Raw genomic sequence first — 26225 nt, 5'->3', positions numbered from 1 at the left:
CTCGATAGGTAACGTTATCATCTAATTTGCATATGATAATGTCAAATGCTGTATGAAGAAAGCACAAACTTGTAGAAAAGATGAAAAAGTGAGAAAACGCCATAACTTAAATGGCTATTGAGAACGTTTTTAAATGAGCACAACTGAACAGCGAATAACAGATGATGCTATGGCTCACATTAACATGACTCGGTGTGGTTCGTCAGTAGCACACTCTTCTGGTAAATATATGTAATAACAACTGGTTTATCAGTTACTTACATTTAGGCAGTGTGCCGCGGATGCTGACGGTACACTGCCGGCTTGCGACTGCCTATGGGCAGGGCACCCGCTGTTAGCTCAGTGAGAACACCAAATGCAGAACAATACGTGCGTTCACTTTTGAGTCCCCAAATACCAGAAAACTCCCCAATGACAGCAGTTTAAAGTCGCTAGGTTTGTCGCCAGTCCCTTTTGAGGTAATATGCCGTCAAGGTGGGTTGGAATGTCGCCTGATTTAGCGACAAAATCACCAACTTGGCAACACTGGCCCCCGGGCTGACAACAACCAGGCGTGACGTCATGTTAAACCCAGCAATTCAGTCATAGAGTAAAAATGACTGTTTTATAGCAAATAAATACTGTGGTTTCTTGTTTGGGTTCCTTGCTCAATCTGTTCCATCATTTTACTCCACATATTGATCGGCTAAATTTGACATTTCTCCGCTTTGTGCACGATTTCAGCTGTTTGAAAACTAGATTGGCGAATGGTGATAAATAAGATCATGGCATGGCTAACTTCATTGTCCTATGTGTAAGAAAACATTAGGGATGCATGATAACTTTTTAAATATCTACTTTAGATTTAAGTGTAGTTTGTGCACACCTGGAGGTAAGGAGGACTGGAACAAATGAGGATGTGACCAAGCGTACCTGTTGATTTGTCCTAATGAAATATGATGACATTACTACTACCACATCACTACTATTAGGAGAACCAGAGTATAGAGGGGGAGGAGCCACCTGCTGTGGCCCAGAAAGGTGCACTGTATTCGGACACGCGCTCCGAGCAGCCGGTGACGCCACGGAGACCATCTGCAGTTTTCAAATGCCGCAGCGCTGGTGTTTCAGGTGGCTGATAAGGTTTTTTTCTATGCTCCATGTTTTGTTTTTTTTTAAATCTCTGAAAGTGAATGTTTGTTTACAAGTGAGCTCAGGGGAAGTTACGACAGACCGTCAACGTCACAGGCAGGAGAAAAAAGGAGCGCTTGATTTGCTCACCTGAACAGTACGGGTAATCTCGCATCATTTCAGTGTTTTTCCCCTCAAATGATCAGTTATGTTATTGGGTTTATCCATATGACGTCATCTATGCCGCTTATCCTCACTAGGGTCGCAGGTTGTTGGAGCCTATCCCAGCTGACTTCGGGCGAGGGGTACACCCTGGACTGGTCGCCAGCACATCGCAAGGCACATATAGAAAAACAACATATAGACAAAAACCCATTCATACCTATGGACAATTTGGAGTCGCCAATTAACCTAACATGCATGTTTTTGGAATGTGAGAGGAAACCCACATCTCCTGACCATGTGGCCAACATTCTAACCACTAGGCCACCGTGCAGCCCCGTATGACGTCATAATTCCCTCATATCGGCCCGATAACTATCGTGCACCTCCAGAAAATATATTAAGTTCAGTGGTGGCCCGCCACAAAAAAGTATCTCATTCACAGGTGGCTCTGTATAAAAAGAACAAAAACAAAAAAGGGAAAGAATAAAGTTCATTTGTTTTGCTTTTTGTGGGGTTTTTTTTTGCTAATGTGTCAACATTATGCATCCAACCGCCACCACAAATAGATCGCAGTCCTGTGGGGAAACAGTCACTCCCTGGACACAGTCGAGTAACAAAAACACAACACGACATCAATTGAGTAACAGATTTTATATACAAACTGTTTACAGCAAGATTTCTGAATGAACGCAGACCACCGTGGGCGTGTCGGTGTTGCGTAAACGCCGGCGCCGCCCAATGGGACCACGCTAACAGACAGAAGTAGAAACCCTTTAAGAGCACCTTTGGTCATGGAGGGAAGCGGTTTGGGGCGACTTTTGAACATCTGTAAGGCACAAGACACAGCATCACCAGCCTCCGTACGTCTTTCGTCGTCATTAACTACTTACTCAACAAAGCACTTGATAAAAGCAATCATTAGCAACTATATGGGGGGAGGGGAAAATATCAATCATGTGATTATAGTCCACAGACGTGCGTCTTTTAAGGCCACAAGAGCCAGGGGCCAATCGGCTCTTACGGTGTCTGGCAGTGATCATTCAATCCAAAGTTGATATTTTTGTGTACGCGTGACGTCCTTTCAAATCATGACCACAATCTCAAAAAATGTGTGAAGAATGCACGTGTCTCCATACCAATGGCGGGAGCGCACGCCTGCACCACTCAAAAAACAGCAAACTCTACTCTATTACTCAGTAAAATACAGTAAGTGGCAAGGATCTAGGATGGTTTCTAATCTACACTCCGGTTATCTGCGGGCTCCGTAACAGCTGCAGGACTGATGGAAGGAAGGGGTGTGTCCTCTGCTCGGCACAAAAGCTCAAACACGAGTGAGGGACAGCATAAATAGCGTGAGAGTCCATGGTGGAAGGCGTGTGATAAACATTGCAGTGCGTGTTTCATGAAGGCACATCCACCATTGTGGCGTACGGAGCATCACGTTCCCCGTACTGTACAGTCGTCCCTCGTCTATGGCGGTCCATTACTTCCACACCCGACCACCATAAATCTTCTCTATAAATGTAATAGTTTCCTAGTTGCGGCGTAAAAATCCTGTTTACAATCCTCTAAATATGTTAGAGCCCTCTAGACATGAAATAACACCCCTATAGTCACCTTTACATCCATATTAGCCAGTAGAGTAGATCGAATCAAAGAAAATAAGCCAGTTGACCTTGTAAAGGAGCAGAAACAGTTCTGTTTTGTCACCGTAGCATGACAGAAAAAAATGGAGAACCACCGCGTTAACGTCACAGGCAGAAGGAAATAAAAGGAGCGCTTGATTCTGAATGATCGGTAATCAGAGCTATTTTCCATGTTATCGGATGCATCGGCCCGATAATTAACGTGCACCCCTCGGTAGTCTTATGGTGCCTGTTGTGTGATGATGTAAAGCTGTTGTTGATCAAGTCTGGTGCTTGTCTCGACCAACAATGACCTCCACCTAGTGACTAGTGTAGAATACTACACTGACAAGTTGAATGGCGGCGTTAATGGCTTGTACTGTATTTGTATTTTACTTCATTTAGCCATGGCTATTCCTGCAAATGCTTCATGTGGGCAAACAAGATCATAAAATATGCTTAAATATGCATATATATTTAGAGTCAAAGTATGCCGTAGTCAACCAGGAAGCAGCGATCATTTATCAATGAATTAACTGTTGAACAGTGGTGAAAAACGTGAGGGGGGTGATGTTGGAAGCGCCACGTGGCGAGGGGCGACTGTAATGTGACTTTACACACCCACTCCAGCACCCCAAAGCTATGAGCATGATATGCGGATAGGCTCCCTGTTTGGCAAGTTTGTTTTCTTTGCATTTGGCTAAATTGATGCCCGCTTGAAATAATCAAAAGAACAAAAAGGTGCTTCTCTGCCTCAAACAGCTTCTTCTTAGAGTTATCATTAATGGAATCGTTTGGAACAAATGGAGATGGTATCGCTGCTGCATCGTGCCGCCGTCGGAGGCGGGGGTCGCCACTGGCAAGCTGGTGAAGCTGCGCCTCCTGCCTTCAGCCGAGCGACTTTACCCGTGTACCGAATGCACCTTTACATCACGGCACACTTCTTCTCCTCTGGCGGCGCGTTCCCGTCGGCTTTCTCCATCTCCAGTATGATTTGCTTGAAAAGCTCCACGGCAGTCTGGACATGTCAAGCAAGCTGGTCAGAAACAAAAAGCAGCAGGAAAAAACCCTCGCAGCAATACCTCATTCTCCTTGGCTGAGGATTCCATGAAAGCAGCACCCCAGGAATCCGCCAGCTTCTTCCCCTCCTCCGGCTTAATGACCCTGACAAACATGGCTTCTTATGAACTCATTCAACACCAACGACTTTTACGTTTTTTTTGGTCGGTCATTATAGCGATCTAATTTATCTTATTTATGATGTATTGTGTAAAACTAAGACATGAATAAGATCAAACTAAAAGCACAAAATGAATGCTGACCCACCATCCACCAGTTCAAGTTCCAGCCAAGTGTTTCCAGAGAGATGATTACATGGCTGTTTGACGTGTGTGGTAAGAGGAAGTGCGCTAGCATGAATTCACTTGAGGCAAATGTGCACATTAGCACTCAATAAGTCATCAAAACTTACCTTCATGCATTCCCACATAGTATCAGCATTTGACACCAAATATGAGGTGAAAGAAAAATGGTAAAAATACAGTAGTAGTCTATCTGTGCAACATGAGATAAAGTTAGCACACGCACCATGGACATGCGTCAAGTGAGACGGATGTAACACAGAGAAATCGGCCACTTTTCAAAATAAAACATTAAAAAAAATGAAATAATGGAAATTATTTTTTCTTTCTGTACGGCCCGGTACCAAATGACCCACGGCCCGGGGAACACTGTTTTACAGTACTAACACCATGGACAGCAAGGAGGACGTGAGAGAGCGTGGAGGAGTGTAGCAAGCAGAAGGTTACGCATTGTAGGGACATTTTAACGCATGCACACGCACACACAGTTTAGGTCCAATTGTGAAAATTGTAAAGAGTTTATGGTGGGGATGTCTGATGTTGGCTTTTTTGCCGATAAAGATCAGTCCAAACGGTCTAAAATGGCCACTACTGAAGGGGTTGAATTTTGAAAAATGAGTTAATAAACTACCTTGGCACTCACCTCCAGCAAGGTCAGATAGTGGTACAATCCTCCCTCATAGCTCAGTGGGTGCAGTAATACTATTAATACTACCATGCATGCCCCTCCCTACACGTCCAACAGCGGTGTAATAGTACAGCTGCTGCCTCTCTCAACCTCCTCTTTATTGACAAACTAGGGTTATAGTTAAGGGATGACCTTTCACAGTTGAACCGATACGGTACCAGGTACCAATTTTCGGTACTTTTGTGTGTGTTGATGTGGTAATAAATGTTAACTTATCTCCCACAAAAGGTTAGACCTGATTAAAAAGGTAAAGAGCGTATTCCACACTCAACTGTATAAGCAAATGAGCTGACGTCTGTGTTGACGCACAATGTCAACTTCAGACTATTTCTGGGTTATTTGTCCTCTTTATTTTTTTTTCCCTCAATTTTATATATTCATAAGAAGAACGAAAGTGACACAGATTTAAAATAAAAGATATTGTGATTACGATTTATTTATATTTTTTTATGATATATTTTTTTTATATTTATTTTATAAACAGTCAGTGCAATTTTGCTAAAAGGAGACACTTATTTTCATCGAGGTGTTTTTGTTTGTTTTTGATGATGTTTAATTGTATTTAAAAGCTCTTGACATTCCAATTACAGTAGAATGTTAAATACTCTTCAGAAATGAAACTTTATTGCTTTTGATGGTGTGTACTGGCATTATTATGTCAGGTGTTATCATCACATTCATGTAAAAATGGTGCCAAAATCATGTGAACAATAATATTGTTTGTCAGCAATCATTTGTAGTACAATTATTGTCCAGCAAAATGTGTTCTCGTGACAGGCGTAGTTCTTTGTCACGTAGGTTTTATGCCATCTACCGACCTGTTATTGCTGTTGTACACTTATCACTGACAAACCAAACACACACGCATGATTTTCAGTCTATTTTCATTCATTTGTGAATATAAAAGTGACGTTTTGGTGTTGAAACATGGCACTGCTTGATACGTTTCTACACACCGGGATGCGTCAGTCATGTCAAATATTACCGTAAATTCCAGTGTACAAGCCACCACTTTTTTCTTAACCTTTGAACATTGCGGATTATACAACGGTGCTGCTAATTTATGGCTAAATTCTAACTTAGCACTTAAAATGTATACCTGAGAAATATACAAACATGTACCAATGCAAGTTTAAAATAAAAAATAAAAAAAAAAAAACTCATTTAAAGTTTACCCATAATGCATTGCATCTAAACAACGCATTCATTGACGTCAGCCTCCCTCTGGGCTCCGGGCTCCCTCTGGCAGCACCATGACATTCCACGGAGACTGGCGTTTAGGAACGCAAACATGATACCTTTTTGATTTTATGTGAGTCGTTGCCCGGCAAGTACTGACTGAATTCGGTCGGTGCCTATACAAGTAGCGTTAGCGGTACCCATCCCTAGTTCTAGCACATATCAGCTGGCGTATGATCTGGTGCTGTGCTTACCTTTCCATGTGAAGATCTTTTTTGTTGCCAACAAGAACGGTTGGAACTCTAAACAGGAAACAAACTACTTTAAACACTAAATTGGGAAGCATTCAACTGAAATCATTCGAGCAAACTTACTGAATCTTGCCAACCATGTCGAGCAGCTTGTCGTGTAGAACCTGAACAACCTCAAAACTGAGCAAAGAGAACATAGGCAGCTCCTTTACTGATCAAGCAGATATACAAAATGTCCCATCTATAAACACAAATGATCACTTATTACAGAAGATCCCCGAGTAACTGAGATGCCAACACACTTGGCACTGACAAACTGAGGACGGAGCGCCTCCCTCGCTCACGGTGCAACCAAAGTAACAGTATGTACAACACACAATGTACTACGCAGGAATGGAAATAAACACTTACACACTCATATACATGCAAAACAATACTATTTTCTACTCATTAGTAAGTCGCAATGCATGCTGGGTAACTTCCTGTTGGGGAAGCGTGCATGTGGGCTTCCCAGCATGATCTGTGGGTTATAAATGAGTATAAAATAGTAGTTTTACATGTATATATAGCGTTTAAATGTCAATACCCACAAGGTCCATGTGGTAGTTAGACTGTGTTCCACGTGTTACTTGTTGTTATACAGTATTTGGTTGCGCCGTGAGTGAGGCGGGCATTTGAAGATGAAGTTTGCATCCGACTACGTCCCGTGCAACTCCAGCTTTACCAATGTAGGACATATACGATGGGTTTTCTACCAACAAACGGCCTAATTATGCAGATTATACGCACAAAATGGTGGGTTTTGCACATAAATAAACAATGTTTTGATTTAAAAAAAAAAAATCAGCAAATTGTAGGGCAGTGAACATGTGGGGATCCCCTGTATACATGTGGGCCTTTTTATGAATATGTACAAGAGTCCTAAACAACTTTATACCTTTTCATGGATGTCACAGCATAAACAAGGACATATCCGTGGATGTCCATTGAGTGGGACTGTGGGAAAATGGAGTATTCGTCCTGCAAATGATAGGATGGCATTTTAGTGTAAAGCCTAGGTCACAACCGGATGGACCATTTCATGGCCGTTCCCCAAATTGTTGCGTTTTTGTGACTACGAAGGAGTAAGATCACCGCGCACGTGCGTGGAACATGCGTACCACGTACGAAATCTGAGGCTGCACGTAAGTTGGAAGACCAACGTCCATCAAACAACCGACCTGAAAAAAAGGCTGGAAAATACCTGATGCGCCGTTCCTTCTCATTTTCTGGTCCTTCCAGGACCCCTGACCCCGTACAAATAAAAGAACCAACCTTGCGTCCCATGCAGGCTTTGTACATTGTACGCACCAACTACATAAGATCCATACCGGAAACATGATTGGTTCTGCACCGTGACCTCACGCCCACATCCCATCACATAAATAACAATGCGCATTGCAACAGGAATCAAATCTAAATATTATCTTTACATATAAAGTGGTGTGGTAAGTGTTTGCCCCCTTCCTGATTTCTTATTTTTAGAATATTAGTTTGATTTTAATATTAGTCAATGACAACACAGCTGAACACTTTATGGACTTTTTAAATGAAACGGAGAAAAACACCCAATGCTACATGGACTTGCTGGTGTGTTTTGGATCATTGTCCTGCTGCAGAACCCAAGTTGCTTTCAGCTTGAGGTCACCAACATTCTCCTTCAGCAGAATTCATGCTTCCATTGATCACAGCAAGTCTTCCAGGTCCTGAAGACATCACACTACCACCACCATATTCTACTGTTGCTATGATGTTCTTATGAAATGCCAGATGTAATGGAACACACACCTTCCAAAAAGTTCAACTTTTGGAGTATTTCCCCAAAGGTCTTGGGGATCATCAAGATGTTTTCTGGCAAAATTGAGACGAGTCTTAATGTTCTTTTTGCTCAGCAGTGGTTTTGGTCTTGGAACTCTGCCATGCAGAGCGTTTTTGCCCAGTGTCTTTCTTCTGGTGGAGTCATGAACACTGACCTTACACATGCGGAGTCCGCAAGTGCGACGTACGGGAAAAACTGACATTTTGCCCAAACCTGATAGCAGCAAAAACGTATGAAAGACACACGTTGACCGTACGGACGACGCACGGAGACCTTTGAAGTGCATAAGTTTGTCTTGCAACCTGAAAAAAAACATACTGTAAGTGCCCGTAGAGTTTGTTGGACATGACAAAGAACCTCTGCGGCCGGTCTACGGCGTGACAGCGCATCACACGCACGCCCTCCGTGCGTTTCTTGCACATAGAAGCCCGTACGAGCGGTTGTGACCTAGGCTTTACTGAGTATCACCAAAACAGCAGGGGTGCAACGGGACATGTATTCATAATTACATTTTTCGCTTCGGTACAGGGGTGTACCGATTTTCCCCACACGGTATGGATTACATACAAGCCAGCGACAGGAAGTGTGCCACGTTGTGTCAGGCATCTACTCGGTAAAGGAATATCACGATCATAGTGTACCATTACACCCCTACCAAATAGGATACAGTATTGTATGCGATATCAACAACAAGGCTTTGTGATATTTGAAATAAAACGTGCTGACATTTGAGTTTGTTTGAGAGCTACACAAGCACGTTTTCATTTCTTTTCACCTCTAAAAACATCCAAATTGCCCCCGTCTATGAAAAATGTGTCAACAACTCACTTGTCCGGCTGTGTCGACCAGCTGAAGGTTGAAGTCTTGACCGTTGACGCAGACCATTTTATTGAACGCTGGAGAGAGGAATGACCATGTTTATAAACAACATTTATCATGTGCGTCACTTCAATACTGTTACTTACTATTTTCAATGGTGGGATCATAGGAGTCGACAAACTGTCCTTCCACAAACTGTATAGTAAGAGATGACTTTCCTGTAGATGGTAAATGGACAAAAAAGCCTTTAACTATTAGGATTTTTTTTCCAATTTGATTGGACTGATTTTTCTTCCAGTGACCAAAAAAAGAGGGTGTAATCCAGGCATATTTTGCACTGAACAGGAGGTCACTAAGTGCATGTTTTAATGCTGCCTAAGTAGTAGTGATGTGCGGATCCATACTGAAATATCCATACTTCCGATACCAGCCCCTCAGGCTCTAACTTTGACACTCATATCAAAATATTGATACTTTTGATACTTAGTCATTTGAGGTCATGTTTGTTTGAAGCGTGAATAGGCCTGTCACGATAACAAATTTTGCTGGTCGATCGCTGTGCTACAAATTATCGTGGATAATCGATATTATCAACGTTTTTTTTTTAAGATCATTTTTTCCGTTATTGTCATGAGAGGTGAGATTCACATTTCAACCACTAGATGGTACTCAAATATAGTGTACCTGTGTGAGCTGTCTGTGAGTATGTACCATTTTGTTTATATTTACATTGCTGACCAAATGCCTCAGTAAGCGTAGACTGTTGGGGCGAAGGATCCGCTGCCCGATACACCTACATCTGTAGTTTTTTTCCCCCAGTTGAGAAAACTATCTGTGTCGGTCGTTGGTGTTCATGCGCTCACCTGAAAACCAAAATATTCCCACACAGGGACTGTCGGCAGTGGCGTTCGCCTCAGAAAGCATCGCTTCTGTGCCTTCGTTCATGTTAGCGTATGCTGGCTCACGAGGCTAACTGCTAGCACTCTGTATCCATTCACTAGTAGCCCCGCCTTCACAAAGAGGCTGAATGAGAGGACAAGAGGGTTCACCCTCTGTTCATTCCACTATAGAACCAATGCGCACAGACACATGCACAGAGTGAATGCTCTTGTCATCCAGCCTGTGTGGCACAGAGAAAAAACAGGTGTAACACACACGCATACGTGCACATGCCAATTTAACCAGGGCGTCATAATTATCGACCTATTTTTTTATTTATTTATTTATTTTTAAATCGTTCGATTAATCGATTATCGTGACAGACCTAAACGTGAATGAAGTTTTCATTCTTGTAGTACTTAATCATGAATCATTTATTTTAATGATTTTATTAATTCACTTATCTTCTTGTTTTATTGTTTAATTTTTTACATATTTTATATGACTTTGTCCTGTTTTTTCTGTTGTATTTTAGCTCGACTATATTGCAAATCACCCCACTACCTCAGCATACTCCAGGGTAAAATATATAAAATGTATATTTATATGTAAAATGTCTAAAATATATATATTTTTTGAAATAATTGTTAATGTATGTTAATTAACAATTTACTTAATACATTAATTAAATGACACCTGCGATGATAGGAAACAGTACTTTTTAAAATTTACCAGACACGGTTGGTGAATTTGCACAAAGTATCGGTATCGCCGACACCAGCCTGAATCGGATCGGAAACAAAATCTGTGGTATCGCACATTACTAGTAAGTAGACTGTAGTTAATCAAAAAGATCGTTTTGGATCTGCTGAACCTTAATAAACATAAGATGACAGATGATATATTCACAGTTAGTAAGTTGTTTACTATATATTTTGTATTATCCATTCGTTTTATCTTTGGGTGAGCATTTGATTTCGTTGTTGCACATGTAAACACAGGAAATGGACAGACTGTCAGTAAACGCGGGTAGGATTAAATATGCTCTGCTTCTTCCTATTCTTTTTCGGGGGCACGATGACTTGTAAAGTGTTACCATATTGCGTTTCGTATTGCATTTTTCTCATTTTGGGGGGGTTGTGTGGTTGACTTTGACTGCATTCCAAGTACAAATGGCACACGGGGCTTCACCTAGCCTAGCAACAAACAGGAATGTCACTTTAGTTTGTTCATCACAGACCAGCTTGCAACAATACTGAACAGCGGTGGGCCTACGTGTGTTTCAAGTGTTTGCAGTCAGTTGTTGGTCGTTAAAAGCGTGTGCGTGAGGAAAGTTTGCTGAAAGGAGAGCGCATGTTGCTGAGGTCAGCCACCAGGAAAACAAAGCCAGGACTTTAGCCTGTTAGCATGCTAGCTAGCGCAGGACCGAGCCGGGGAGCGTTACTCACCCACAGACCTGTAACCGATCACAGCAATCTTTCTGCACTTGGGCTGAGGCATCGTCGGAGAAGTGATCGATCACACGTGTAGCAGGCCGAGCTAGTTTTACTGTCCAAACTCAACTTTTAACGCCACATTCGTCTCCCGTCACGTGACAACAACAAACTTTTTTTTTAGGGGGGAAGCGCCGCTGGGCCTCTCTCTCTTCAGATCGAGCTCACGACAGGAAGTACAGCATGTACTTATCTCGGAAACAACGTCTTCTTTCCAATCCGGCACAGTAAACGATGTCGAGCGAGATATTAAAATCTTGAAACGCTCGCCCGGACTTGAAATAAAGGCGGTGAAGATTTGTTTGGGTTTTGGGGGGACGCGGGTACAACTCGCAGGCTTAAGTGACGGAAAGTGTCATTGTGTAAGCACACCGTCGTAAAAGCAGCGCTGACGTCACATGTGCTGCAATTCTACATGACGCCACCAGGGGGTCGCCCTGACGCCCACAGCCTGCTGTCATAATGGATGTTTGCGACAAGTTGCTCCGGTGTGCCACACTGAAACACAAATACCACAACAAAGTTGAACCATAACCCAAACTTCTTCAATACAGTATCACACACACAGCAGAGTTCTCCTGTTACGTATAGGATTTTTAACGGGCGTTATTTTGTGCAGTAGATCCTTAAAAAAGCACAGGGCTCCTGTCACATTGAGGATCTTTGACATGGGTTCGAATCTCCGCTTGGGCATCTCTGTGTGGAGTTTGCATCTTCTCCCCGTGCGTGTGTGGGTTTCGAATGTGGAATGTGCATGTTTTTGGAATGTGGGAGGAAACCAGGTACTGCGGTTAGGTTAATGTCAGGTTATTTGGAGACTCTAAATTGTCCATAGGTATCAATGTGAGTGTGAATGGTTGTTTGTCTATATGTGTCCTGCGATTGGCTGGCGACCAGTCCAAGGTGTACCCCACCTGTCTCCCGAAGTCAGCTGGGATAGGCTCCAGCATGCCCCCGCGACAATAATGAGGAGAAGCGGTATAGAAAATAGATGGATGGATGGACTTTTTGACAACACAGCTGGGTCCCCATGGTCGTTTTTTTGTTTTTTCAGCAAATCCTTAAAAACAGCGGACTGTTTCTGTCATATTGAAGATATTTTTCTGGCGTTTTTTTGCATTACATCCTTAAAACAGCAAAACGTTTTTGCAGTGCAACCTTCAAAACAACGTTTTTTTAAACACAGTACTGCAAAACCAATCGTCAAAGATTCTCTATACAACAAGCGAGCTCTGCTGTTTACTGCTTTATTTCCCTTTTATATAATTCATCTGATTCCGGTTGGTTTTTAGTCTAAAAATAGGTATAATGTTATATTACAAGAATACATGTAATATTTGTTTGCTTTAATTAATAATTCAGAAATATTGAGCGCACTGGGAGGCTGTAACCGGAAATAGTTTGGCGCGTGAGGTAGTCCTGCCGGGAATGTCGTCGTCATAAACCCAAACAGGCTGATGCTAAAGCCGAATAACCTCGCTAGTCGCCCTTGCCCGGAACAGGTAACGCAATCGACATCAAGGGACCGGACAACAGTAAATGTACGTCGAAATACGTCGGTTGCCGTTACTTTGCTTCATGGAGAGCTCGCTCGCTAGTCAGTAGCTGGCTAGCCATAGCATTCGGTGAGGCTGCGGGTGCCATAGCAACCATCGGGGAAACACTGGCTGCGCTTGCTAGCATGTAGCCGGCTAATGTTTGTTATGCTAGTGACAAACCGTCGTCGACATCTGTTTGTTTTTTCATGTCTGATGTTACATTGGTCAGATTACTTGGTATGAATGTCTGCGCGTATTCCACTTGCATCCACGTTGTCCAGCAAGCGGACACGAATGTAAACGTTGCGGTATTGCTTGCAGCTAACTTGGCTGTAGCACACATGCACAAGGCAAGCTAGCATTACATTAGCCGCCAAGGCCGACTCGTCATTTAGCTGCTAAGTTACGGGAAATACGAGGGGAATCTATATTGACACATTTATCCATTAACACGGACACAGTACTGATCGATGACACTTATTCTGAATGAAAAGTGTTTGCGGACTTTTGTCGACGCTGTCACGAGTCAGGCGAATTAGAAATGAGGCGATCAGCTGAGTCGTAGCCGCTAATGTTCAAGTTGGCTGTGTTGTCGCTTTCACGGCCATAAAACAGGTCAAATAGGCATCGACATTGTTGTTATACACACGCTCTCATTTTACACTTGGACCTTTCTTCATTCGTAGCTCACGCTTGACAGTGTCACTGACGTCATGTGCATGTTTTGATCCCTGGTTGTCTAGATGGATGCAATATCGTTCATTGCGTTATGCTAATTGGAAGTGTCATTTCAGTGTGGGGCCTCGATCTAGCATGGATGTTGATGACTGCAATGGCCAGTCTTACATGTCAGGTTAGCTTATTATTATTATTATTTGTTGTGGCACATATATCATCCAGTTCAGCAAGTTGTAATAATGGGAGCTAAAAGTGTATTTTTTGTGCTTGTTGCAGTTAGTGGGGACTCTTCAATGGAAAGAGACTTTTCAGGAGGTCTTGGTGGTCCGACAGTGAGTACCCCAAACAGCAAGGAAACCTCTCCTCACCGCTCCCTCAGTGGTAGGTGGAAAAGTACTTGCAGCGGATCCCCACGTTATCGCCATTCCGGGTTCACATCCTTGCAAATTTGCAGATTTTTCATTTTAAAAGTGCCTGTTTGTTTTATATGTGGGGAAAACCCGTCTGTTTGTCTGTTGGCTCTCCACAAATAGTCTGTTCTTAGGTGGACAGCTTATGGCGGAAAAGTACTTACAGTAGGTCCGCCACATAATCGCCGTTCAGCCTTCGTGTCACCATACATTGGTGGATTTTTGATTAAAAAAATAATAATAATTACCCAATAGTCTATGGATGGCCGCATAATCCTGATTCAGCGTTCGTGTCCTCGCAAATTTGTGGATTTTTGATTTTTAACAATTGTATTTGTGGGAAAACCTACCCATTCATGTTTTTTCCTCTCCAAAAATAGTCTGTTTTTAGGTGGCCACTTCTTGGTGTAACAGTGGATCCCCGCATGTTGGCGACTCAGCGTTTGCATCCCTACAAATTAGCAGACATTTTTTACACATTTTTCTCATTGGAAAAAGGCTGTTTTTGTCAGAAAACATCTTTGTAAATAATTTATGAACACGTGCTAAAAAAGCATCGCGTAGCCGCATGAGAGGCAGATGGAGATGGAAGTGTGGTTGTAGTGCGAGCCTGACGACCAGGCTGAAGGCTACGCCGTGACTCTGATTCCATTAGTGTCATCATTCATTAGTGGTGCTTAGCTATACATTTTATACTTTGTAAATGTCTTTTCTAAGTGTGTGAGGCCTATTTAGGGCTTCAACCTGGATTTTTCTTCTGTGCATTACACAGGAGGCTTGGAGGGGGAGGTGCGAGCCAGTGTCGGGTACGGAGGCACCTCGACACAGCAGCATAATCCAGTGTTAAAAGTAGACATTTATGGGTGTTTCCCATAAAAATATCGCAGTTGGATTATCGCTTCCTCGCCATATCGTGCTTTTTCAAAAATGAAGAAATGATCACTGTGTTGTTTGAATCTGGCCTATTATTAGTAATAAATATGCATATTTAAGCAAATTGGACTTATTCTTGGCCAAAATTAAGTATTTTCAAGCGTAAAAATGATCTAACTGAATGAACTAAAATACAAGGCAGAAGCAGCATCGTAATTGTGAATGTAGTATTCTAAATTGGCCACTAAGTGTCAGTGTTTGGTGAGACAGGCACTAGACTCCTCACTAAGGTTCCCTAGGGAACACATTTACTGTAACACTGCTTGAGCAGGAGTTTTATTTACGTCTTACATGGCTTATTTACTCTTATTCTGTCTACTGTGTTGGCTAATACCAGCCTAAAGACGTTTAAAGACGCAAGGAAGTACGCTGTCCAGAAAAAACAACAAGGAACTGCTAATGTGTGAGTCTGTTATCTTATTTATGTTTAATGTCTTATTTTCTCTGATGAAGTCTACAATATTGGGTAATAGGAGTGTAATGGTGACAATCGGGGTGTTGTTTCACGTCCAGAGGGCTCTAGTAATGTTAAAAAGCATATTTAGAAGGTCGTACACAGGTTTTCGATGTCTTATTTTATCTGATTATGTCTACTATATTGGGTAATAGGAGTAAATATGACTATAGGGGTGTTGTTTCATGTCTGGAGGGCTCTAGTAATGTTAAAAACTGTATTTAGAAGATCGTAAGCAGGTTTTCTATGCCTAACTACAAAAATATTGACTCCTACTTTGCGGAAACTCACTTATCGCGGGAAGCAATTAACTGCTATAAACGAGGGATTACCGTTCTTTAGTTTATTTTGCTATTTGCTGGTGGTCAGGGAGAGTAACCCCCACCATCTACTGTATTCCTCATGTTTCCCAGTGAAATGAAAAATGACTTTACTGCATTTCTGCAGCAAACTCCATTAAAGTGGAGTTGTACAGCGATGAAGACCCCGGTCCGAGTAATGAGGATGAGCGAGTGGAGCGAGTAGAGGAAGGAGGTCCGGATCAGGGGTCCACGGAGGCGACAGGGGCTTACAGGGAGCTGGCCAACCATGAGGGCGTCAGGCTACCCAATGGGAAGTTGAAGTGTGACATCTGTGGCATGATCTGCATCGGCCCCAATGTTCTCATGGTGCACAAGCGCAGCCACACGGGTAACTGCTAAATTAAAAAGATGCGTAGGAGCGTGCCTTTTCAGGTAATAAGTTTGTTTCTGCAGGTGAGCGGCCATTCCAGTGTAATCAGTGTGGCGCCTCCTTCACTCAGAAAGGTAACCTGCTCCGTCACATCAAGCTGCACTCTGGAGAGAAGCCCTTTAAATGTCCTTTCTGCAGCTACGCCTGCAGAAGGAGAGACGCGCTCACCGGCCACCTTCGCACCCATGCTGGTAGGCAAGCACGTTGTTTGTTTGTTTACTTTTTAATGTCAAGCTCTCAAACCCAAATCCTCTCCTTCCACTTTGGGTCCAGTATCCTCTCCGACGGTGGGGAAGCCATACAAGTGCAGCTACTGCGGTCGTAGTTACAAGCAACAAAGCACCTTGGAGGAACACTTGGAGCGCTGCTACAACTACTTGCAGAGTGCCGAGTCAAAGCAGCCCAACAGCGCTCAGAATCCAGGTGAGCAGGATTCATCCACGTCAGGGGTGTCCAAACTTTTTCCTCCGAGGGCCACATGCACAAAAATGGAAAGATACGGGCGTGCGTTAAAGATACTAACAGCAAAACATTCCATGCAAATTAGTGTAATATCTAATAATACACCCCTGATCAAAATGTTAAGAGCAGGTGAAAAACGTGAAGAATGCACATTTTGCACCGTTGGATGTTAAGGAGGTTCCAAGTAGAGATTAAAAATGCAAGAAGAAGAAATGGGAGGGAGACAAAAAGAAGCATTGAAGTGAAATAGGCTGTTGATGAAAAGTTGAAGATCACAGCCTTTAAAAGGCCAAATGTTGGTAAAAAAGTGGATTGAATGTGATTTAGTGTCAGGTGTTCACACTGTCATCATCTCTTGATGGCAAAGGAAAGAAAGCTTTCTCTCTTTGTTTGTTGAGCTGCATAAGCAAGGCCTCTCTCTCGCAGCGCACCACTGATGCTGAGGTTGGACGCAGTAAGACAGTCATTTCTAACTTCTGGAAAACATCCTGAGGCTCATGGAACAAAAAAGTCAAGCGGTATACCCCAAAAAAATGTCAGCGGAGGTCAAGACACGGGACCATCCTCAGCCCAAATGAAGGCTGTTACCGGTGCCGAGTGCAGACGCCATCTGCCGGAGAAGAAACAACATCTTCAAAGGCCTGGTCTCCTTCAAGGTTTGGAATTAGCAGGAGAGCACCAAACATGGGACATTGAAAGGTGGAAGAAAGTTTTATTCTCCCTTGACGGTCCTGATGGCTTCCAACGTTACTGGCATGACAAGGAGATCCCACCTGAGATGTTTTCCACCATCGTGATCCTTCAGCGGAACAACGGAGCAGCAATGGAGGTGGTGCAGGGGGCGTCCCTCATGGCTGAAGGCCCTCGTCTGTGTGGTAATGAGTGGCTTTTTCAACAGGACAACGCTGCACTTCACAAAGAGGAATAAGATCACTATAAAAAAGGAGTGAGTCATGAGTAGCTGTGCCATTCTTGTTGGCTTTGGGTGTGCTTGATGCCAGTGTTTCCAGGAGGCGAGTGGGAATGTTGCTCCAGGTGGGGAAGATGGATCCACTGTCTGGAACTCATGTCCATTTTTGTAAATCCATCCCCAAATGTTCTCCATTGGATTTAGATGAGGGGAACACGAAGGATTGTCCAAAAGAGTGAGTTTATTCCTCTTTGAAGTGCAGCAATATGGTGCAAAATGTACATTCTTCACGTTTCACCTGCTCTTTACATTTTGACGAGGAGTGTATATCATGAATATTAATCATTTTATTTGTACAAGCTGCCCCGGGGCTGCACCTTGGACACCCCTGATCGACGTGACTCGTTCCACTCGGTATTTAGGATATTTCCATCTGCTTTTGCAGGCGAGGAGATTGGGGAGATGGAGTTCATACCAGACTCCCCGCTGCATGCCTCCTCAGACAAGATGACTTTTATCGATCGGCTCGCCGGCAGCATCACCAAACGCAAAAGATCCATGCCTCAGAAATTTGTAGGTGAGTGGCCCGCGTCAAGAGTTCAGCGTTTGGCCTGAGAGCACCTCCGCAGGCGGGGTACATGCCCTCCAAACGAGGCAGCGTTTACGTCGTTACAAAGTAAACACATCGGCTTCTCCACTGCATTTTTGGTAAATGCATATTTTGTAGTCCGGTCGCTGTTAAAAGTCCAAATTTGTTTCGTTTTTAGAGTGCATAGCACCATATTTGCCGTCGTCTTCTTCATGGTGACGCGTACGTCTCACTGCTGCTCCCCGCAGCGCAAAGGAAGTACTTCATAGTACTTCTCTAGCTAGACTGCATGCTGTCATTATTTGGGTGATGTCTGGCGGGCCAGATGACAAGCTTTCGACCCCGTGGGCGGCCTATCGAGGACCCCTGGTACAGAGCAAAACTCAACCGCAACCTTCAGCTTTACAGATGCCTTGTCTGCCTTGCAGTCAGTGTGTGATGCTACACATTTACAGTAATCCCTCGTCCATGGTGGCTCAGTGGTTCCACACCCACCCGTTAGTCCATTTTCACAAAGTACGATTCCTTATTTATGAATAGAGCACACCTTCCTAATACACTTTTTAACAATATTAGAGCCCTCCAGACATGAAATAACACCCCTATAGTCATGTCTAGACTCCTACTACCTAATAAAGTAGACATAAGAGAAAATAAAACATTAATGACCTTCTAAATATGCGTTATAACATGATTAGAGCCCTCTAGACATGAAATAACAACCCTATAGTCACCTTTACACTCCAATTACGCAATATGGGAGACATAATAAGAGAAAATAAATAAGGCTCACACATGTTAGCATTGGGAGAGTTGTTGTTTTGGTACTTTCTGTAGTAGCCATTGTCGTGTCAGTGTGACATTACAGACACCTAGTGGCCAGTGTAGAATACTACATATGACAGTGTCTTTGAATGTGTCTTCTGAATGCCTAAAATGTGATTTTCACTTCATTTTTATGCTTGAAGATGCTTCATTTAGGCAAAAAAATATGTACAATTCTGCTTAAAAATGCATATTTTATTTTGCTAATGGGCTGTATTCACCCACGAAACAGCATGAGTTCTTCATGAACATGTTTTTGAAAAGCCATGATCGAGTGAAGCCGCCAAATTTGAAGCACAAAGTGGTGAGGGACGACCATAATATCTAACAATACATCTCATTATTGGGGTCCCGAAGGACAGGTGCAGGTACATTTTTGCTGGTAACTTTGGTTGTGTTACCCCGTATGGCATCATTTTTCCTCTGATGTTTTTTTTTCATTAAAAAAAAACAGCATAACATTTTAATTGAAAATGTGTTCCTAGGTCAACCAGGCGGCCAGGCCAAATTTCCCACCCTTTCATGTCCCTAGAGGCCAAAGAAACTGCTATAAAATCATAACATGAATATTTTTTATTTATTTTATGGTAAATAACTCATTTTGCGAGTATTTTTCTCAGCAAAAGCAGTGACATCATTGAAGTAAATGGGCATTTAGAGGGTTAAAATAAAAAAAAATAGCTGTTTACATGTTTGGTATTATTTGTCACAACTCCAGTTGATTTGATCGATCGAAGCACACACAAAAATGTGAATCTGTTATGTTCTTACGGCAGTTTTTGGGGGAGTAGGCGTTTGGCCCTCTTGGGACCTGACAGGGTGGGAAACTAAAGGGACCCCCGGAGGGTGTTCATTATTAATACCCTCTGGTATTTTATTTTTACAATATGCTGAGTGCCTATTATAAAAAACAACTCTGGGCCAAAAATGTCTGCCCTTTGGACACCACTGATTTAAGGTGAATCTGGTATTCTAATAATACTAATAATACTAATAATCATACAGACATGCTGTATGTTGTATTTTTCTGTCAGTACTAACAGTACGTCTTTAGGATGAAGATGATGACATGTTGTGTCGTCGTCGTCTTTCCTGACTGCAGGACAGAAGCACATTCATGTCAGCGTTGGTCACGTACCTTACGATGATGGAGACTCGCATCCAGGAGACATGGAAGTCCTGCACGGCCCCGGAGGAGAGTACCTGCCAGGTGGTGGGGGGGCGGTGGACACGCTTCAGCCTCTTCACCTGCCCACCACGCACCCTTCGTGTCTCTCCGAACTCCGATCCGTCCACGGTGCGCCTCATGCGCCGGGCGCGTTCGGGCTGAGGCCGGACCACGCGGGGGTCTGCGCCAGGCCGGGGGCGGGCGGACGGGAGGCGGCGGAGGGCCACGAGGACCTCCCGGTGGGGCGATCCTCGCCCAGCAACGGTTGCCAGGACTCCACGGACACGGAGAGCGTGCCGGACGAGCCGTGCAACAGCAACAACGGGCATCATCTCCCCAACTCCAGCAACCACCACGCCGCCCCCCCTCCGCACTACCGCCACAGCCCCACCCACGCCAAAGACAGGGAGGTGAAAAGAGAGGACGGGGGTCACGCGGCACCCCCTCCCCCTGGCCCGGCCCCGGCGCCCAGCTCACCCGCGGCGCCCTCCTCCACCTCCAGGGAGACCCTGCGCGTTGTGGACGGCGAGGGGAGGACGGTGCGCTGCTTCCGCTGCGACCACTGCCGCGTGCTGTTCCTGGACCACGTCATGTTCACCATCCACATGGGCTGCCACGGATTCCGCCAGCCGCTGGAGTGTAACATCTGCGGCCACCGCAGCCAAGACCGCTACGAGTTTTCCTCGCACATCGTCCGTGGAGAGCACATCCTGGACTGAGGGGAGGCCGAACCCCGAGGAGGACCTGGCCGGGCTTTGGTCTGCACCGCACATGAGGCTTGTTGTTACTTAAAAAGCACTTTGAACATGCACTTTCCCATCCGCACGTGTGCCTTGCTCCCGACTGAAGGATTCACACCTGACGCGCATACGAGACCGACCCGACCCAAGCACTTTACCTTTCCAAAGTCAAATGTGAAGACTTTAAGACGACCAATTCATCCTCCTTCCACCTCATTTTCCCTCCAAGTCAACTCCCAAGGTGGAAGAACTTGCTGTGAACAAAGTGCAGACCAAAACCAAGCACCAGGTCCAAGTCCTTCTCATCCTTTCAAGGAAAAGTGCACCTTTTTTTGTTCTGGTTTTTATGTGAGACATGAGCACAGGTCTTTCTCTTTTCTGTGCCTTCTGAAGATATGAAAACAGGTCAAAAGCTACTAGCCAGCTAGCAGCTAGCCGCTTTGCCGTGGCGAGGTGTCACTACGCCAGTAAGGTAGTTCTTGGGCGTAACAATGTTCATCAGAATACAAGTAATAACAATGTGCTTCATTTGCAGCTCACATTATGGAGATGGAGCCTTGTTGGCGCTTTTTGGAGGCACATTAAGTGCATGAATTGGCTGCCTCTTTTTACCTGTTTTTATATCTTTAGAAGGCAAAGAAAAGAGAAAGACGTGTGTGTTCATGGGCAAAATTTGCTCAAAAAAGTGCACCTTTCCTTTTGTAAGAGTGGCGTGTGGAACATAAAAGCACTTTTTTGTGGAATACGAGTCGGGGTGGGGCGGGGCGGGACGGGACGGGACGGGACGGGACGGGACGGGCCGAATGAGCGTCGGCATGCTACCTTTTGTCGTCGTCGTCGTCTTTCCAGAAGCGCGTGGAAACGCCGACGTGTGCATTGAAGGCCTTTCTGTGGATGAATTGTGTGTGATTGTCGTTTTGGGTTTTTTTCTCTTCCCCCCCATGACTGCTTTTGTTGCACTGATACCTGCCAGAATATTCTGATATTAAAGTGTTTTCTAGAATCCACGAAGGAGCTGCACATTTCTCTTTCAAATATGACAAACATCTGACATGACGAAGGGTCGCTGAGGCGGGATCTCCATTTGAACACGATCACGCGGTCGTGGCGTGCCGTCAGCTCGGTTACCGGACGCCACGGTCACACGCGACTTCTACCTTCTCTAAACGTTCCAAAAGTACAAGTCGCTGTTCTCCAGCACGGAGCTCACCTGCTCACCCTCCCGTTGACCCCAGGAAACCCCCGCACTTTGCCCTGTTTTCGCGTTGCCCCGGGGCGCCACCATCCGTGGGGCGCCTGGCACCATTTTCCTCAAAGAATGGAGAGACAAGTAGTCTGACAGGCCGATCGTGGCCGCAGTGCTTGACAGCACCTGTCAGTCCCTGCTGGTGTAATGCTACAGCTGCCGCCACGCAAGGCTGAGTGCAGGCTTGCTTTAGCCGCAGCCTTTTTCTTTTTTTCCACTCACCAAATATGTCATTCATGACATTCTTTCTACATTTTCTTCAGCTCATATTCTGACTTTATTCCTGTGATATTAGAACTCATTTTCCAAAAATGACAATATTTAATATTGCAGCTATATGCTACTAAAAAGACATTTGCCCTTATAATATGATTTATCCTAAAATTGTGACTTTTCTTCTTGTTAGAGATTTTTTTCCCAAATATTTCAACTTTTTTTCTTGAAAAGTTTCATCTCATGATGATGAATTTATTCCAATAATATGAATTTTTCCACAAGCTAATTTTCTAATCTGTGCCTTTCACAATAAAATGACTATTTTTCCTCGTAATATCTCAATTTTATTCTGGTAAAATTGTGACTTATTTTCTGGTTAGAATAGAGCATTTTTTTTTCTCGTAAAATGATCACGTTTTCCAAAAGCTACCATAATTGTCCAAACATTTTATTAAACTTGTTTGTTTGACCAAATATGGCTTTAAAAAATAAGGTGTTTTTTCTTTAATATTTCTTTTATAGTATTTCATGATTACATTAAGCTACTATAATGACGTTATGTTTCCTGCTAATATTCATGTCATTCTTGTGTTATGACTTTTTCTGGTTAGATTAGAACTTTTTTTTTCTCTGAACATTTTGTCTTTATTCTCGTAAAATGACAGCTATTTTTTTCCCCCATTTCTACTTTTTTGGGGTGTTTTTGTTTAATTTTGCAACTATTTCAACTTTCTTCTTGGAACTTTTCTCCTCGTAATTCTGACGTTATTCCAATAATATTTGGACTTTGTTCTCTGAACATTAGACCTTTTTCCGCAACCTAATTTTCCAAAAATTAAAAAAAAAGTGTTTGTTTTTCATATTATGACTTAAGAAAAGCTTTTTCTCGTTGGATTACACATTTTTCTCTTAATACTTTGACATTATTCTTGCAAAATGGCTGCCTATTTTCCCAATTTTGCTGGGTTTTTTTCTTGTTAAATGACATCATCAGGATGTGCCACGGGCCACAAATGGGCCCCAGGACGCACTTTGGACACCCCTGGTATACACAGTACTATACTATACTTGAATGTCATGAAGTGGGAAGGTCTGTCGGTGTCTTCACTGATGATGAACGATGCCGGTGCCGACGTAACAAATGAATGCAAGCAGCTGCCCGGCCAAAGTCTAGCGAGGTGTGAGCGGTCTGTAAAGTGTCTTATCAGTACTTATCCAAAACAGAGTGGAACATGTTCCATTCCTAACAGTGGCCAGTTCCCCCTGGTCTGGTTTGGACCAGGACGTTGGTACCGTTGGAGCTTCTCGTTGGAGAACAGCAACTTGTGTCAAAAAGTACGGGAACATTCATCGTGTATTTTAGCTTCTTCATCCCGAAATGTCACCCCAACACCCAATATAGCCCCAATTTGTTGTTGTTGTTGGTTTGATGGATACAGATGTAGTGATGGCAGACCGTGAGGTTCCAAAGATGTGACGTGAAAGACCTTCAGCAAGGGAAAATAATACAAGTCTTGCATTGGACGACCTTCTAATGCGGCCTTTCTTTGGCTGTGCGCTGCAGATGCTTTCACCTTGAAGAGAAATGTGTCAGCACGCCGCTTTGGGGTCTTAGCCTTCACCAGCGCAGCGAAGCAGCTGCTTTCTTATCTGCCACCGAGTATTAGGGCCACACTTGGGGGCGAAAATAAAGTCGTAAATTTATGAGGGAAAAAAATCCTACATTACATCTTACAAATCATACATTTACGAGAAAAACATGTTTTTTCCACATACATTGATGACTTTTTTCTCGGAAATGTAGGATTTCATTCTCTTAAATCTCTGACTTTTTTCTTGCACATTTATGTTTTTTCCTCATAACTTTACGACTTTATTCTTGTAAATTTACTGCTTTTTTACGCACAATTTACAACTTTATTCTTGTAATATTATGACTTTTTTTCTCATAAATTTCCGACTTTCTTGTAAATTTGCAACTTTTTTTCCTCATACATTTACCACTTTTTTCCTCATAAATTTCAGACTTTTATTCCCATACATTTATGACGAAATGTACGACTTTATTCTCATAAGTTTACGACATTTTTTCTTGTAATTTTGAGACTTTTTCTCAAAATGACAACATTATTCTCATTATATTACAACTTTATTCACGTAAATTTACGGCTTTCTTTCTCGTACATTCACGACTTTTTTCGCATACATTTCCAACTTTTTGTCTCGTAAATTTAAGGCTTTATTCTTGTCAATTTACTACTTTTTTTCACGTACATTTATGACTTTATTCTTGTAATATTACCTCTTTTTTCTTGTAAATTTGCCATTTTTCTCTCGTACAATTACAAATTTTTTTCTCGTAAATATATGACTTTTTTCTTGTAAATTTACGACTTCATTCTTGTAATATTACAATTTTTTCTTTGAAATTTGTGATTTTTTTCCTCATATATTTGCAACTTTTCTCCTAAATTTACGACTTTTTTCCACATATATTTACAACTTTGTTTTTTGTAAATTTATGACTTTTCTCATGAATTTACAACTTTATTCTCGTAATATTCTGATTTTTTTATTGTAAATTTGCGCTTTTTTTCTCAAATTTGCAACTTTATTCTTGTAAATTTACTACTTTTTTGTGTACATTTACAACTTTATTCTCGTAATATTTCAACTTTTATTTTATTTATTTTATTATTCTCATATTCTGACTTTTTTCCTCATAAATTCACAACTTTATTCTTGTAAATTTATGGCTTTCTTTCTCGTACATTTACGACTTTTTCTCTCTCAAATGTACAACTTTATTCACGTAACTATGACTTTTTTCTCATAAATTTGCGACTTTTCCCTCGTACATTTACGACTTTTTTTCCGTAAATGTGCAACTTTATTCTTGAAGTCTGATATTAGTTTTTTCAATGTGGCCCTAATGCTCCGTCGTACGTACCCGTATGCTAGTTCGAGTGGAAACGCAAGTGGGGATTTAAAAAAAAAATACAAAATGAAGCGGGTGATTGCACTGCAGAACTCCCATTTTCAAGTTTTAGGAAGCGGGGGTGTCCAACATTTTTCCACCGAGGGCCGCATAGTCAATCAATATAGGCTACGGTCAATTTAGCTTGTGAGTTAGAAGTGACGGGATCGTCCAGTATCGCACTATTGATCAACACGCGTTATCGTGAGCCACCACGTCGGCCGTGGTGTGCTACCGAGCAGCGCTACCATGCCATCCACCGTACCACCAGCTACAAACGCTTGGAAAAAAATAGCACTTTTGTAAAGGTAGCGCCAAATCTATCTGTGGCAGTCCACATTTATTTGTGGCGGGCTCTGAGTATCTATTCATTTGTGGAGAGAAATGTGTGCCTTGTTACCAATTACTTTGCAATTTTTTTATTTTATTTTTTTTTTTTAAAGGTAGCACCAAAACTATCTCTGGCGATTAAAATTTTTTTGTGGCGACCACAAATAGTGAACTTCTAATCACTAATAGAAAGAAATTTGGGTTTTATTTTATCCAAACAAGAAATGGATTTGAAAGCAAAAAAAAAAGATTTGCAAACAAAAATAATGCATTTAAAATAAAAACAAAAAAAAGATTTCCAAACAAAATTATTTTTAACCATTATTTATTTTTACAAAACATCCAGAATGGCAAAGAAAACTCCACGAAAAACAAAGAAAATGTATAGTTTCAAGAGAACAATTTTTGATTTGTAAACAAAAGCAGCACTCTTAGAATTTTGTTGAAACATTTTTTTGTTGTTGTTGCAATTTTATTTTTTAAAGGTCGTACCAAATGTATCTGTGGCGATCCAAATTTATTTGTGGCGGGCACTGAATTTTTAATAAATTATGGAGAGGAATTTGTTCCTTTTTTATCCAATTAAATA

General features: G+C 42.6%; 2 protein-coding genes across 8 annotated transcripts; one reads left to right on the top strand and one right to left on the bottom strand.

The window, feature by feature from the left end:
• Window positions 1-1875: 1875 nt before the first annotated feature.
• rhebl1 (Ras homolog, mTORC1 binding like 1) lies at window positions 1876-14580 on the bottom strand. Of its 2 annotated transcripts, none has more exons than XM_054783814.1 (8): window positions 14405-14580; window positions 9203-9274; window positions 9066-9133; window positions 7317-7399; window positions 6503-6559; window positions 6383-6430; window positions 3983-4064; window positions 1876-3918 (listed from the first exon to the last, which is right to left on the bottom strand). In XM_054783814.1, exons 1-8 carry the CDS (start codon window positions 14406-14408, stop codon window positions 3826-3828), a joined length of 507 nt encoding a protein of 168 aa, XP_054639789.1. In that variant the 5' UTR covers window positions 14409-14580; the 3' UTR covers window positions 1876-3825. The 2 variants fall into 2 exon arrangements, with proteins under 2 accessions (XP_054639789.1, XP_054639788.1); XM_054783813.1 differs by lacking the exon at window positions 14405-14580 and adding an exon at window positions 11384-11804 and having other exon boundaries at window positions 1882-3918.
• LOC129186015 (zinc finger protein Eos-like) lies at window positions 12807-24603 on the top strand. Of its 6 annotated transcripts, none has more exons than XM_054783797.1 (8): window positions 12810-12969; window positions 13761-13819; window positions 13921-14025; window positions 15889-16131; window positions 16197-16364; window positions 16447-16596; window positions 17991-18122; window positions 20062-24603. In XM_054783797.1, exons 2-8 carry the CDS (start codon window positions 13780-13782, stop codon window positions 20844-20846), a joined length of 1623 nt encoding a protein of 540 aa, XP_054639772.1. In that variant the 5' UTR covers window positions 12810-12969; window positions 13761-13779; the 3' UTR covers window positions 20847-24603. The 6 variants fall into 6 exon arrangements, with proteins under 6 accessions (XP_054639777.1, XP_054639776.1, XP_054639772.1 ...); XM_054783799.1 differs by having other exon boundaries at window positions 12840-12930; XM_054783800.1 differs by lacking the exon at window positions 12810-12969 and adding an exon at window positions 13095-13203.
• Window positions 24604-26225: the final 1622 nt, after the last annotated feature.

Source organism: Dunckerocampus dactyliophorus, chromosome 8, assembly GCF_027744805.1.
Source record: "Dunckerocampus dactyliophorus isolate RoL2022-P2 chromosome 8, RoL_Ddac_1.1, whole genome shotgun sequence".
NCBI classification, from domain to species: domain Eukaryota; kingdom Metazoa; phylum Chordata; class Actinopteri; order Syngnathiformes; family Syngnathidae; genus Dunckerocampus; species Dunckerocampus dactyliophorus.
Note: the sequence above shows the minus strand (reverse complement) of the source record. Positions and strands in the feature narration are given on the sequence as shown.